General features: G+C 40.4%; 1 protein-coding gene across 1 annotated transcript in view; it reads right to left on the bottom strand.

The window, feature by feature from the left end:
- The window catches only part of ano1a (anoctamin 1, calcium activated chloride channel a), a 64358-nt gene that overhangs the window by 27384 nt on the left and 20717 nt on the right, over positions 1 to 16257 (bottom strand). The window contains exons 4-12 of the mRNA XM_088413377.1: positions 14168 to 14266; positions 12456 to 12607; positions 9457 to 9511; positions 5625 to 5676; positions 4656 to 4711; positions 4422 to 4463; positions 3238 to 3302; positions 1683 to 1817; positions 517 to 677 (exon numbers count right to left, since the gene is read on the bottom strand). Of these exons, the coding sequence (XP_088269503.1) occupies positions 517 to 677; positions 1683 to 1817; positions 3238 to 3302; positions 4422 to 4463; positions 4656 to 4711; positions 5625 to 5676; positions 9457 to 9511; positions 12456 to 12607; positions 14168 to 14266 (817 nt within the window). The remainder of the gene's footprint in view (positions 1 to 516; positions 678 to 1682; positions 1818 to 3237; positions 3303 to 4421; positions 4464 to 4655; positions 4712 to 5624; positions 5677 to 9456; positions 9512 to 12455; positions 12608 to 14167; positions 14267 to 16257) is intronic.

The following is a 16257-nucleotide window of genomic DNA, read 5'->3' as shown; positions in this document are numbered from 1 at the left end:
AGCTCCACACTTTGCCCCATTAATTTGTTGTTAGCCCATTAGAATTTGCCTATTTTTCAAATTGTCTGTTAAGTATATTTTCAAATTGTCGGTTAAGTGTGACACCCTTAGTGAAATAGTGTGTATCAGTTGTAGGCGATGTTTAGAAAGAAGAGGGTTTTATTGAGGCGCACATCTTGGCTTTATGTCCGGCCTGTACAAAACGAGAATTTGAAAACATTACATTGTAATGTCTTCCAATGTTCATGAGCAACATTTACAGTAAGTTCATGTATATTTGAAGCAATGTATACACTGACACTTATTGTTGGTCTTTTATATTTTCCAAATTGCTTTGCTGCAGCTACAGCGATTGTGAAAGGGCTGTATAAATAAAGTAAAGATAAGTATTCGAGTCTGCTAAAGTTGTGCTGAATCATTCAGTTAACAAGTTTGACTTACTTAATTTATTATATGATGGAGACTTGTGAGTAACAATTATAATGGAGAATTATTTTTTGCAAAAATTGCAGTTACCCCACAGGGCCATGAAGATGGAGAAAAAGACAGTTGCCACGTTGTCGAAGAGGTGGCTGGCTCGGGCAGTACCACATGCTGAAACAAGTTTCCAGTAGCTACAAGCATGATCACAAAGTGGGCACATTGTGATGTTGTTTCTCGGATCACAAATCTCCATACTATGGGGAGAGATAAGAAAGCAAAATGAGTACAAATTAAAAGTGAATATGAAACAGAGTGAGAGAGAACAGGCATTTTTTTTCCCGTGTTACAGTTTGTTTGAACTATACTGTTTAATTCTTTAGGATATATGATATGGGTTGTACATCTGTTGAATTATTTATCGATGTAAATAAGAAAATCACATCTAGAATGAGAAGGAGAGCATGGGGTGAGAATGGAGAGAGAGGAAAGAAAGTGATGCGACGGACGATGCGATGTATGCAAAGCATTAATGGAATTTAGTAATGTTGGTCAACAAGATCAGATTCAAACCGGTAACAGTGGTCATGGTGATCAGTTGGAGTGGAGTTTTCAGTGGAAGATTTCAGTTTGTGGACTTACCCGCGAACACAGAGGCTAACACGTGCACATGGACTGTGTTAAACAGCTGGGGACACATTTACTCCAAACAAGTAAGGCGTTCATAAATTAAAAAAAAAAAAAAAGTACGGAGGACAACAAGGATCCCGACGGAGCCAGACAGTGTTGCTGACTTGGGTAGGACTTAGGAAGGATGTGGCATCTTATCTTTTTGCCCCCTTCTTCCCAGTGAATCAACTTATTTGAACGGTATATTTGTTTGTATTAACCTTTGGGAGAACAGGCCATTTGGTTTTAGCCGACTACATGCACAAGCAACGTGACACTGGGGTGTGTGTCTTGCATTTAGGGTTAAATTGATTGGGCCTTAGATTAAAATGATATATATGAACACTGTGTTTACTCTATGACCTTAACTAATAAGAAAATATTTTATTTTCTGCATTCCCCACTCTTAATTAAATGTACAATTATGTGTGTATATGTACAGTGTTCTTTGGCTAATGCACGTTTTATCTTTTGCGCCTAAAGTGCATCAAGATTTTTTTTTTACTGTTGTGTGTGTGAATTTTCTGAAATTCATAAGGGTTGAATTCATCCACAAAATATACATTTTGTCACAAATCAAATCTCCACTCTACCTCGGTATATTATCATCCACTGTGGCACAGCCATAGAGGAATACAATAAGTCCAACAATGGCAGCAGGGATTAACATCTGTGTGTAGACTCCCAGCCAGGCAAAGTACAGCCCAACCTTCTCCCCAAAATACTTCCTGTGGGAAGAGAAAAAATCAGTTATTAGTCTTGTTAGTCTTGTTCGAGCAAGCGTGGGTGTTTTGTGTCTGATTATTGTTATTATATTTTAAATCAACAATTTTCACCTTTATATATATATATATATATATATATATATATATATATATATATATATATATATATATATATATATATATATATATATATACAGTGGGCCCCCGGGTTACGAACTTAATCCGTTCAGCGGGTACGCTCGTATCTCGAACTGCTCGTATAACGGGCAATCCAAACCCATGTTAATTCGTGAATGCGTGCAACGCGCGCAAAAGCCCTAGGTAAAAACTCCACGACTGTACATATATATTAAAATTGAGTGACATGATCTACTGTAAATTTGCATTAAATAATAAGTACAAAGGAAAAATGACTTTTACCTTTGGAATGACGTGACTTGAGCTGGGTGGAAGCGGAGGGGAGAAGAGACCATTGCTCAAAGTCAACACGGCGAAGTAAATATGCTATTGGTCTTACAGTGTCACAGTAACTCTTTCAGTCAGGGTGCTAATCACGGAGATACTAAAACATCATCCTCTTATTTCTTCCTTTACCACTGCTAGTAATTTTGGAAGCTATGTCTAACAGATAAAGTTTGCAAAGTCTTCACAACATTCCTCCCTTCCGTTTTTCACTCATTTTCTCTCCTTCCTTCCATCCCAACCAGCTGTGCCATCAAGCTAGATAAAGGCGTTCGGCCAATAGCATATCGGCACTTCTGTGATTGACGTGTGACGCCGGCCAATAGCATCTCCGTGAGTGAGACCGGGTGACCTTAATCGACCAATATCATATTGGCATCTCCGTGACTGACTGATACTTATTCGCACTTTTTTTAAACGGTTGGAATGTATTGACAATTAATTAAAAAAAAAAACACATTTAAACCAATGACAATTCTTTGTCCTGCAATCTGCACATTTAATTTCATGTCAGCTGTTTTTCCCTTTAGCTGTACAAACACTACACTTAAATGGTAATATATTTACACACCGTGACTGAGACAGTCACTGTGACGTTGTAAGACCAATAGCGTTCACGTTACTGCCACAATTATCTACTGAAGGTTTAAATGACGCATCTGCTGATTTTGTTGACGCAGTTAAGCGAGAAACATATTCACATACTTAATGGCCGGCATGTCGGATTGCTCGTAAGGCGAAAGGTTTGTTCGTAAGTGGGGGACAAAAATCTCCGTGATCCACGCTCGTAAGGCGAATTGTTCGTAAATCAGGGTGTTCGTAAGCCGGGGGCCGACTGTATATATATATATATATAAACATACAAATAATGTACAAGAAGTGTACTGATGAATAAACGTTCAAAAATCTGTTATCCCTTTTAGTTTTTTCCTTATATTAATAGCACAACATTAAATCTCACCTAATGAGGCCAATGGGTTGGTACTTGTAGAAGACACTGTAGCTGGCCCATTCCTCATATAACGTCTGTGAAAAGAGACAGTCAATAACAATTCAACTACAGTATATTGAATAACAATCATATGATATATAGAATATGCTAAATTGATAACTAAGATAGACCTACAATTTAATTGTATTAGATAATATGGATCCAAATATTTCTTTACCTTTGATAATTTAAGGTGTGTTTAGGAAATTTTAAACGTAACATATTTTCCATGCAACTGAAGCCGCAAAAATATACTGACATTCTAAGATCCTGAGTCACTTTAACTTAACTATTCTTAACTATACTTATTTATTCAGTCCAAGGCTGGTCAGAGTGCACATAAACCACTAGACGTCTTGCACAAACAAGCAATTCCAGTTTTGATTTAAAAAAAAAAAATAGACTCTTTAATCACTGTGCAATACAAAAGCAATACAGTACTTTAAACTGAAAGTCTTTGCAATTTTTTTGGACATAAAACTCATTTATAATGCACTACATAATTTGGCTCCTGAAGCTCTGTCAGAGGTGACTGTTACATTCCTCAGCGTATGAGAGCATTTATTAAGTCGATGTGGTCGGTAAGGGCTGCCAATTTGTGGAACTCAGTGCCAGAGCACATCATAATATACAAGGTCTTTACGAAATATATTGAGAATGTGGCACACCTGACAATATTAAAAGATAAACGTGTTGATTTGTTGTGATCAAATGTCATGTTATTTTGTAGTTGTTTTTTTTTTCATACATCAATTCATTATTTTGAGTGCTTATCCTCACAAGAGTTTTAGGCATGCTGGAGCCTATCCCAGCTGTCTTTATGTAGGCGGAGGATACCCTGAACTTGTTCCCACCCAATCACAGGGAACAGAACACTCATACTCAAGGACAATTAAGTGTGCCCAATATAACGCCATGCATGTTTCTGGAATGTTAGGAGAAACCGCAGTACCCGGAGAAAACCCTTGAAGGCATGTGGAGAACGTCCACGCAGAACTCCATACAAGAACAACGAAGCCAAACGCGAACCCACAACCTCTAAACTGTGAGACAGACATGCTAACCACTCTGCTACAGTGTCACTCAGTTTCATGATTTATTGAGCATTAATTCAGAATGTGTTTACTAAGGAGCACATTAGGAGTTTTGGTTACCTTTCTGTCATTGGGTTCCGCATCAACTCCCTCTATCTCCCCCTGTAAAATTCAAACACTAAATTCAACATCATTAGCACACTAGAACATAATTTAGTAGTTGTATGATATTTACTTTTTTGTATCCACTAATGACACATTCTATACAAGAATCATGCAGTCTGTGGGAGCTTCACTAAAATACATGTAAATGACAACTGTTCTCAGGCCTGAGGAATTTATGTTGATACTCACATCGTGAGGAGGATAAGCAGAGGTATAAACACCATTTGCAAGCAGACTGGAGATCCCTGTGAAAATAAGTATCATAATTAGAAAAAATTACAGAATAATTGTTGAAATATAAAAAAAACCTACAGTGAGCAGCCAATACAGCTCAACACTAGTATATAATAATGAAATAATAGCTCCTCTTTTGCACCTATATTTAAAAAAAAAAAAAGTAAAAATGACCCTGGCAAGAGAGAAACATTTAACATCCAGTAACTTATAGGGATAAGACAGAAGTGTAATGAAATACATGGGAACAGTGCACTGCATGCCATTCTTCTCAATTATATCTAGGTACTCAAACTCATTTTTATCATGGTCCACATTGTAATTATAATTTCTGTCAGAGGGCTGAAATGATTGTCAATTAAATAAATTTGAAGTGTGTTTGTCACACTCATAGCTAGTTTAGTTTGGAAACCAGAGGCTGGTAAAAACTGTTCAAAAGAGAGATTGGGAAATAAAATGTTGTTGTTTTTAAAAGTTGAAGACAACTTGCTAGTTTGGTATTTTAGCCAGAAACTTGGAAGTCCAATCAGCATTTCACGGGCCACATAAAACAATGTGGTGGGCTCGATATGGCCCCCAGGCCTTGAGTTTGACACCAGTGTGGTGTGAGAAAGCCAGTCATTGCTTCAAAATAAATTGTACCATAACAAGTAATATATAACACCAACAGCCTTGGTATACTATAATTTTGAAGATCATCCCGGAAGCATGGTCATGACAAAAGTCAGCTGACAACATGTTCCTTCCAGAGCACCTGTCGATGGAAACAACACGTGTTTCTTTTTCGATGTACCATCTTTTTTCGGCTGACTTTTTTTCCCCTCATGTAGTGCGATGTCCTGCTGTCGACCAACACTACCTCTGAGAGCGACCCTGGTCAATGCATTGAGCACTAATGAATTAGGGTGATCTGAAGACTCTTACCCATTGAGTACATTCCTCTAGTACATTTTGTCCTTTTGAGCACTTCATGCACCTGGCAAACAGAGCAAACATCAAAATGTCGGTGTGAGTTGATGTGCTATTAACACACACACACACACACGCACACACACACATATACAATCACACACACACATATAGGCATATATACACACACACACACACGCACACTGTACATACATACATTACCATCAGTGTCATGGACAGCCTGCCTCATGACCTCAACTCTTTTTACATGCAATTTGATACCTCCATCCCCAACTCAGAGAGGAGCCTAGCAGGTGCTTTGGCCATCACACTCCCCTCCACAACACCAGTCATCTCATCAGCTGTCAAGAAAGCTCTAAAAAGAATCCTCCCCCACAAAGCCACGGGACCAGATAATATCGCTGGAAGAGCCCTCATCGCCTTTGTGCTAATGAGCTGACAGATATTCTCACCTCCATATTCAGTCATTCCATCAACCAGAGAACTGTTCCCTCCTGCTTCAAGAATACTTCCATTGTGCTATCCTCAAGAAGTCTGTTCCTGTTGTGAGTCTTGTTCCTTTATTAGTGTTTCATAATCACTGCCCTTATTGCCCTATTTCTGTTTTTTTATTGCCCACTTTATTAATTGCTCTATTGTGTGGAATGGAAGTCTGATCAGGGAAGTGAACAGAATAAGAATTTCATTGTGTAGTGTTACTATATATATATATGTCAATCAAACTCTTGAATCTTGAGGAAGAGCCCCCTTACCTTCCTGAATGACTACTGGCCAGTAATACTCACTCCTATCATTATGAAGTGCTCTGCAAGAGTGATGTTGACCCACGTTCAGAGCAGCATACCACACTGACAGGTGCATTATGCCTACCGACTGGCAGGCCTCAGTCTGTCAGGACAGGGAACAAGACTTTAGCCAGAATCATCACCAAAACAAGAACACTACAGGGGAGTGTACTCAGTCCCATCCTCTATACGCTGTTTACCCACGACTGGGTGGCCTCCCACAAGGAAATGTCCTTCTGAAGTTCGTGGAAGACAACGCCATGATGGGATGCATCACCGGCAGTGATGACGCATCTTACAGGATGGAGGTGGCCAGACTGTTAGCGTGGTGTGAATCCAACAGATTCACCCTCAACACAGACAAGACCAAAGAAATGATAGTGAACATGAGGAAGGTGAGAAGGACTCAAAAGCCACTGCTCTTATAAGATCGGGAAGTGGAGAGGGTAAGCAGCTTGAAATACCTGGGCATCCACATCAGGGAGTATAATAAAACCACACAGTTTAGTGAAGAAGGCTCAGCAGTGCGTGTACTTTCTGCAAAGTCTGATGAGGTTTGGTATCTCACCCTGAGTCCTCAGCAGCTGCTACAGCTGCATTGCTAAGTCCATCCTAACCAGCTGCATTACTCTGTGGTACAGCAGCTCCACTGCTGTGGACCACAAATACCTGCAGAGTGGGCAAATGGCATCCAAGACCACTAGAGCGCTACTGCCCTCCCTGCAGACCATCTACCAGGTAAGAATCCACAGGAGAGATGTCTCCCACACTGAGGACCGCCACTCATTCATGCCTTACCATGCATACATGCACGTTATTTAATCTCCCAAGCGCACTTCCACATTATTACGTTATCTTGCAGGTTATTGTAGATATTTGTACACAACTAACCCACATATGGAAGACTTACCCACATACGGTTCCTACTTGCGTTGTTACTTGTGTGTTATTTATACAGTACCTTGATTTTTGTCTTAACTTGGTACTTCTTTTTAAGACATTCATGTGGACGGCAAAGGTAAAATGTCATTGGACAAACTTGTTTCTACGCTGTGCATATGACAACATTTTAACTTGACTTAAGTATTTGTTAATATTGGCGACATTTTATAGACACTATTATGTATTACATAAACTATTAACGTGAATAATGTATAGTGCTTAACCCATTTTCATGTTATCATAAATGTGATCTTCTCATTTTGCTCTTCCTGTTCAAAACATTTGCTTCATGTTGCTGCTAATGACGTGTGTAGATGTTTTTTGTTTTTTTTCGCAAACTTGATAGTAGGGGGCTCCCATACACCTAATGTGTCATTGCATTCACTTTTCAAGTTGTCTGGTTGATACAGACTAATAGCCATCTGTCGGAAGCACCTACTGTACCACTGCCATTTTCCACACAACAAATCGGGACGGAACTGGAATGAGGAAAGACTTATGCGAAGGGAGAGAATGGCAGCATCCATCACTAGCAGGTGCTGATTTACAACTGCGCAGCAATCTTTCTTTTTCTCTCCCCTCTCAGTCAGTCTATACAAATAGTGAGGCACAGCAGATACATGCTGGCATACGTGCCACAATAAAAGAAGTCCCTCTATCCATTCATCCATACAGTACCTACATCCATACAGTACATACATCCATGAATACAGTCAGTATAGGCCAAATGTTTGGACACAGTTTCTCATTCAATTTGTTAAAGAAAGGTATAATATGCATTTTAATAGTAGCCCATAATAGAAATTTGAACAGTTATTAAAATGGGCTATCGGGTTCATATTAACCTGACTTCTATACCACATAAAAGATGATCCCAACACCATTGATCAAGAAAAAAATTCCACCAATTAACCCTAAGGCAGACAGGTGAAGTGAAAACCATTACAGGTGACTACCTCTTGAAGCTCATGGAGAACATGTCATGAGTGTGCAAGAATGCAATCAGCCCAAAGGGTGACTGTTTTAAATAAAGCGGAACATAAAACATTTTTATCGTCAGGGCACTGCCTCCTTCCGTCATCGTCGGTTCGCCATTTTTTTCCACGACAAAAATTGTAATTGTCATCAATAAAACTGCCGGTCCGTCGCTCACTTCTGTCATCATCCCTCCTCACCCTCATTGCTCACTTCTGTAAGCACCCCCCTCAAAAAACTTTTATTTTAAATTCCATTATACTACTAACACATAGAATGAAATGAAGTGATTGTTGGGCTTGAACAACCATTATAGATTCCATTAAGATTTTTTCCTCACATTTTTCTCCATTTTAAATGATGCTTTTTATTAGGAAATTTAAAACATATTTTCTGCATATCCTGGCTAAGAGCAGATAAGAATGAGCTTGTCACTTTGGGATGTGCCCATTGGTCACTGGAATGGCATCATCTCTTTGCCTGTTGAAAGGCATCCCAGAATGCTTTGCTCAGGTCTGTACAATCCTCCTGCTGAGAAAGATTTTGTGCAGTATGCATTTTGGTTCATAAAAACAATCAGTCAGAAAAGCAGCACAAACAAGGACATCCTCAGTCATGCATACTATGAATGACAAATAGTGACTTGAACCAAAGTAGTTCATACACTTAACTAGTCATACTTTTCCACTTCATTTAATGACTGCGTAAAGCAATTATAGTCTCATTGTCTGTAAAGTCATTCCAGTTTATAGTCAATGGAAAGAAGCAACACAACAAACAGGCAAACAGTTGGCTTGTATTTCCATCAGCAAAAGGGATCCTCGAGCCGAGGGACATCTGACAGAATGTCTATCCCAAGGATTACAACAACGATGAAAAACACTTCCGACATTCTTATTCCATTGTTTGTTTTTTTTTTACTGTTCATGTCATTCGTTGGTCCTCTGGCTTTTTCACCAGTTTTTGTTTAGTGTATAACTCCATGTGTTCATTCATAGTTTTAATGCCTTGAGTGAGAATTCACAATGTAAATGATAATGAAAATAAGGAAAACAGTAAAATGAGATGTGTCCAAACTTTTGGCTTGTGATGTACACCTGAATTAGGGTAATCATCATACTTACAATTGAGCTCCTTGTCTTGTTGTCAAAAAAATGATCTTTGTCAGATAGATCAAATCTAGAAACGAAAGCCCAAACGAATGTTGTTAGACACTTTTTAGTCTTCGAAGCAATCACAGTTTCAAATAGGTTTTCAGTGTAATTTATCAACCCTATGAAAAGTCCTTGCCATCCAAAATACACGAAACGAAGTAAAAATACAATTATAAGGGTATAACTCTTATGATGAGTGAAATGAATGGACTCTGTTTTCCCTTTGCCTGACGTGAGCCATCAGGGCCCCCCTCTGAAGCTCTTTGGGTTGGGCCTGCACCCATGAGGCCTGACTGTACACAGCTCGAAGATGTAACCTGGGTCCCCTTTCCCATAGCATGACCACCTATGGTAGGAGCCATAAGGGTTGCATGCTGTGGGAGCTGGGCAGCGGCCAACTGCAGGGACCTTGATGGTCTGATCCTCAGCTTCAGGAGCTAGTTCATGGGCCATGGGAGGCCACCTCTCTGGCAGAGAAGGGGCCTCCACACGCATCTTAAGTTTTGGTACCTGGCCTCTTAAGACGGGCTGGACTTCCACTGAAATTGCCCACAGTAAGAGATGTAAAGCAAGGAGTAGGGCAAGTGTGTTCATCCTTACTGCCCACCGGCATCTTAAGTTTTGGTAACTGGCATCTTAAGACAGGCTGGATTTCCACTCTGAAATTGCCCACAGTAAGAGATGTAAAGCAAGGAGCAAGGCAAGTGTGTGCATCCTTACTGCCCACCGGCTCTGCGGATGTACACTGTTGCTTTTGCCAAACAGCGGTTCAGAGCAGAGGTAAGATTTTAAGCCCGAGCTTGAGCCCGACCCGATCCGATCCGACCTGAATTCCGGACCGAGTCGGGCCTAAAATGTCATTCATTACTTCCGGGTCTGTTCGTGCCGGGCTTCTATCTCGCTGACTTTTTAAAAATAAATATATGTTTATAAAAATGTATACTAAAACGATGTGTGGAATGTGGATACTAAACTAAGGAATACTTGTTATAAAATACATAATTTGGATACAACACAGAAGGTGCCGTAAGGTAATTGCTATTTAACTACTGTACGAGCAGCAGAGTGCAGAGCCAGAGCATGCTCCGATCAAGTGAACGCCGCCCTCTTAATAAACTTCCCCTTCACAAGTTCGCATCTATTTTGATCTGGTATCCCTGAAAATGGAGCAGCAAGAAATCAAGGATAAGCTAAAGACAGGGGAACTTCAAAGGCAAACACACACCGGGAAGAGTGAGGTCTGGAAAAGCTTCAAATTGATCATTGAAAATGCTACAGAAACTTGCATTGGCTTCGCTGAATGTAGTCAATGTGGCACTTTACTTTCATACGAGAGCAAAAAGACTGGCACCTCAATTCGTTTAAACAAAACTATAGAAATAACAATTTCATGTATCTTTTCCCATTTATTTGATTTGCATTATTCTATTTAAAGCCTGGTGGGCTGTAGTATTTCTCCGTGTAATTAAGCAAGTGCACACCAATGACGGACGGCCTTATAATTTTCCCCGTCAACTCTTAAAAAAAAAATCCATCAATGATGGAAAATTTTCGGTTAGTGTAACCTCAGCAGACACAGACCATATAAAAGATGTAAATGTTTATACAGTCTTGTTAAACTTTCATTACAAAAGGCTTTAATTTGTTATCATAAATCACCTCCTCCTCCCGACAGTCCTCACAAATAAAATATGAAATGTCGTGTTTGCTTCAGGCTTGGGCCTGCAAATCAAGTTAATTGGTTGGGCTCGGGCCGGGTCGGGCTTTAATACCCCGGGGCCTGGGTTGGGTCGGGCTGGATTTTTTAGGCCGGATCTTACCTCTAGTTCAGAGGACCCACCCTTTTTGGAATCCTTGGAGGCTGTGTTGAAGAAAGTTTGAGGGATTGATGGTTGCTTTATTGTCATTACACCTTCATAAGAAAGTGTTTATAAACTTAAATTAGCAATCTTAAACCTTCCAAGAAACATACAAAGAAAATGACCAACAGATGGATACAAAATGAGGCATATGAGGCAATTCCAGGTGCTCCGGCAGCAGGTCACATCACATGGGCAGAATGTAGGGACCAGTGCAGGTGTTGAAGATAAGGTTGTGTTGTGTATGACTTCTGTGTATGTGTATGCGTCGGAGTGTCCTTCAGCTGATGCACCAAGCATATCATCGCAATGACACGGTGCCAGCTTTTTTCCATATCAGTCCATAAACTGTCCAAAATATTGATGTGGGAAGAATCGGCTTTGACAAAATTCTTGTCCACCATCCAGCATCTGGCGGATGTAATGCACCAATAACACTGTGTTTAGTGGACATTTGAACTGTTGACCTCAACTCGTGACATCATGAACCAGTGGGGAGAATACTACAAAGAGCCCCTAGAGTGGATCTGTAATTCCTGAAGTCACAAGAATGCCCTGGTTGCATCTACAACATTGCATGGACAGCATTGAGAGTGCCTCTGGATTGGCAGACATGGGTGGTGGTGCACATTTTGAATAGGGACCAGAGGGTGTGTTCCATTTATCAAGGGATCAAAAGTTTTCTCTTTTCTAGGGGGTCTGGCAAAATATAGTTGAGAAACACTGCCTTAGATATAGGGTGGGATTTTCAGTCATCCGGGAGGTACTCAGAGCCAAGCAGCTTCTCTTTCACATTGAGAGGAGCCAGCTGATGTGGCTCGGGCCTCAAATTAGAGTGCCTCTTGGAAGCCTCTTTGGTGCGATGTTAAAGAAACGATAAAATACACAGCATAAAACAGGATAATCATGCTTAAATCACATCTTAGCACTGCTTTATATTTACTGGTATGTTAAATATCACATTACTATTGTGGTTACAATAATCACTGAACAAAGCCAAAATATGGAACTGTTCATGAATAATGTGTTTAAGGTTAAACAAAAGCATTCATCACAACAAGATATGACAAAAACATTCAGTATTTCTAGTCGGGTTAAGATATTACTCACAGGTGTTCCTTCTCTCTGGAAAAAGGGTGTGAGAGTGATTTCACATTTTCTGGCTTATTGGTGTCCACTTTTGGGTGTAAAGGAGATGTGGCTTTGTGAATGAACAGTCGGATCTTTTCAACAATATTACCTCCTTGTTTAACTTCAAAGACCTACAACGGATACAATGAGAATAAAACTGTTAATTTGAGATGACAACTGATTGTCTTTCAAAGGTTTATGTTTTTTTTAGTCAATTATTTGTTTGGTTGCTCGTTGACCAATGAAAAAATGTGAAATACTCTATGTGCAATGTGATAACCAGCCAACAAGAGACAAACAGAACCTGTGTATGAAGAGCATGTTAAAACAAACTACTATTTTAGTCCTTTAAATTTGTAATGTTGAATTTTTTTAACTTTTTAGGATGGTGTCATTGTGGGCTGGGTAATACTGTTTTTTAAAAAAAGACAAATTCTAAACATAAACCATTACAATACTGATAAAGATAGAGTTGTGCATATACAGGGGGTCCTCAGTTTACAATGGAATTTCATTCATTTGGTGGCAAAAAATATATATTTTTTGAACTTCACGAAACTGCACAAAAAAATAATAACATAAGTAATAACATCATGGAATTTGGCGGTCATGGCTCAGTATCAAAATATTGCAATGTTCCACGTTAATGAATATCCATGTCTTCAGCTATTCCTGACAAATGTTCAATTATATTTGTTCAACGGGCTCAGTGCAGTACATAAATATGTAAAAAGCTATATTTTTTCTGCCACTAGGTGACGCTTTATGTATAAAAGAATATTAGTATGTATCGGTCGTCAAGCCTTGACTCTAATTAAACGTGATGTTTGGAATTCTTTAAAGCTCATGCAGCATAGTTATTAAGCATTTGGAAAATTTGAAGCTTTGCCTTCAAAAACTCTAGGCTTTTTTGTTTGATTGCATAAAATGCAACAACTTTTGCTCTGTATTTACTTTGCAAAGCCTCAAGGCAGGCCTCAGGGCCTTCCTGCGTAGAACTGGTTTCTTCACTGTGCCTGCGTGTGTTTTACATAGATGTTTTTCACAGATAGATAGATAGATAGATAGATAGATAGATAGATAGATAGATAGATAGATAGATAGATAGATAGATAGATAGATAGATAGATAGATAGATAGATAGCGACAATTTAGCAAATATGAAGTTACAGTATTTTGTTATTGTAACGGATGAAATGTAGAAAAAAAGGAGCAAAATAACCTTATGAAGGCAACCTTTGCGAGAAAAACAGGACAATGTTTGGTTATCATGTTGAGATTTAAAATCGTCTTTATGAAATTTAATATTTAAAATTACAATATTAGATTATGGTGAGTAAAGTTCTTCAGACTAGCACTGAGTGGGAAATGTAGCCATTCTGACTTCACTGAACACAGTTTATGTACCACTACACTATCTGTGATATGGCCCAAATGAAATGGGGATTAGTTAGCCAGTCAGTAGCTTGTGTTATGTGTTTACGTATCCCAACAGCAATGTACAAGCTACTTAATTGCATGCCGAACCTCAAATGCCATTCACCAATGTGTAAACCAAAGACCCCTTGTACTCATTGAGACTTTTAATTTATCATCTTCAGTCCTAAAAAGTGGACAGAACAATATTCTCTATTTCTACATTGTAAATAAGCTTTGATTAACTACTTAAGGATGGCCTTCTTTTTGTGTACCTTGTTTGTTGGCATCTTGAGCTTCATGAACTCAGCCTCCCGACACAGGACATTCCATGGGGCATGGATCTTCAAAAAGCCAATTCCTGGTATCTTACCCTTTACAAATTCAAAGAAATAAATGCATAAACCAGTTATAATTGCATGACAGACATATTTTATCGTCCTATATTGTTGACATTGGGCTGAAACCTTGTACCTCTAAAGTAGTCTATTTTTAGAAGACTCCAAAAATGGCATGTTTGTTAACCATTGACTTCGAGTCATTGAAAAGAGCAAGCCATTTATATCATATAGATAGATATGTAAGAACACCCACATGTGGATTTTGAAAGGCTAATAGAATAGATTGTTGAAAAAATATAAAACTTACAACGTTTTGATTTATGAGGTTTGGGCCTGATGCCAGGGATTATTTAAAAATCAGTCTTTTATATCCCCTCTGTGAGCCGTCATCTTAGCATGGTGGAGGGGTTTGCGTGTTCCAGTGTTCCTACAAGCTAAGTTGTTGGGGGCTTTATGCTCCTGGTCGGGTCACCCATGACAAGCAGGTCCTAGATGAAGTTCCAGACTAAGCACACCTCATAGACCCCTTATGATGAATTAAATACCGTATTTTCCGCATTATAATCAGGTGTGCCTTATATATGGATCAATATTGAGATTGGGAATCGTAAATGGGGAATGAACTGATAAAGTAAGCTTTACCTGTTTCTTTTGTGTGTTTACAGTTGAACAAGGTTGGTCATATTGACATTGAGTTATTATGCTATTGAGAGTTTAGAGTTATTTTTTGAGTTATTGTTATTACTTTGAGTATTACTATATTGAAAAAAAATTAAGTATGTCATTAATTGAGGGTGCGCCTTATAATCTGATGTGCCTTATAGTGTGGAAAATACGGTAAATGGATTCAAGTTTCCCTCTACTGGACGCGGGTAGAAGGGGCCCCCCTCTGGAACCAGGCCTGGAGGTGGGGCTCGTAGGCGAGCGCCTGGTGGCCGGGCCTGCCCCCATGGGGCCCGGCCGGGCTCAGCCCGAAAGGATGACATGGGTCCTCCTTCCCATGTGGGTCCCCCTTCCCATGGGCTCACCACCTGTGGGAGGGGCGATAGGGCTCGGGTGCGAAGTGAGATGGGCGGTGGCAAAAGGCGGGGACCTTGGCGAATTGATCCCTGGCTACAGAAGCTAGATCTTGGGACATGGAATGTCACCTCTCTGCCAGGGAAGGAGCCTGAGCTGGTGTGCGAGGCCGAGAGGTTCCGACTAGATATCGTCGGTCTCACCTCCACACACAGCTTGGGCTCTGGAAGCAGTCCTCTCGGGAGGGGTTGGACTCTCTTCCACTCTGGAGTTGCCCGCAGTGAGAGGCGCAGAGCAGGTGTGGGCATTCTTATTGCCCCCCAGCTCAGCACCTGTACATTGGGGTTTACCCCAGTGGACGAGAGGGTAGCCTCCCTCCGCCTTCGATGGGTCCTGACTGTTGTTTTCGCCTATGCACCAAACAGCAGTTCAGAGTACCCACCCTTTTTAGAGTACTTGGAGGGTGTGTTGGAGAGCGCTCCCTCCGGGGGCTCCCTCATTCTGCTGGGAGACTTCAATGCTCACGTGGACAATGACAGGGCGTGATTGGGAGGAACGTCCCCCCCCCCCACCGATCTGAGCCCAAGTTGTGCTTTGTTATTGGACTTCTGTGCTCATCAAGGATTCATAGCAAACACCATGTTCAAACCTAGGAGTGTTCATACGCGCATTTGGCACCAAGAAAGCCTAGGCCGCAATTCAATGATCGACTTTGTGGTTGTATCATTAGATTTGCGGCCACATATTTTGGACACTCGGGTGAAGAGAGTGGCGGAGCTGTCAACTGATCCGATGGTGGGGGGGGGGATGCCGGGCAGACCTGGCAGACCCAAACGTATTGTTAGGGGATGCTGGGAACGTCTGTCAGAGTCCCTTGTCAGAAGAAGTTTTAAATCCCACCTCTGTCAGAATTTCTCCCACGTCTCGAGGGAGGCGCGGAACATGGTCCACTCGGACTCAATGTCCCCCACCATTGTAGAGGCGGCTAATCGGAGTAGTAGCCGTAA

The sequence above is a fragment of the Hippichthys cyanospilos genome, chromosome 4, assembly GCF_059441005.1.
Source record: "Hippichthys cyanospilos isolate Australia breed blue-spotted pipefish chromosome 4, RoL_Hcya_1.0, whole genome shotgun sequence".
Lineage (NCBI taxonomy): Eukaryota > Metazoa > Chordata > Actinopteri > Syngnathiformes > Syngnathidae > Hippichthys > Hippichthys cyanospilos.
This window is presented reverse-complemented; position numbering and strand designations above follow the sequence as displayed.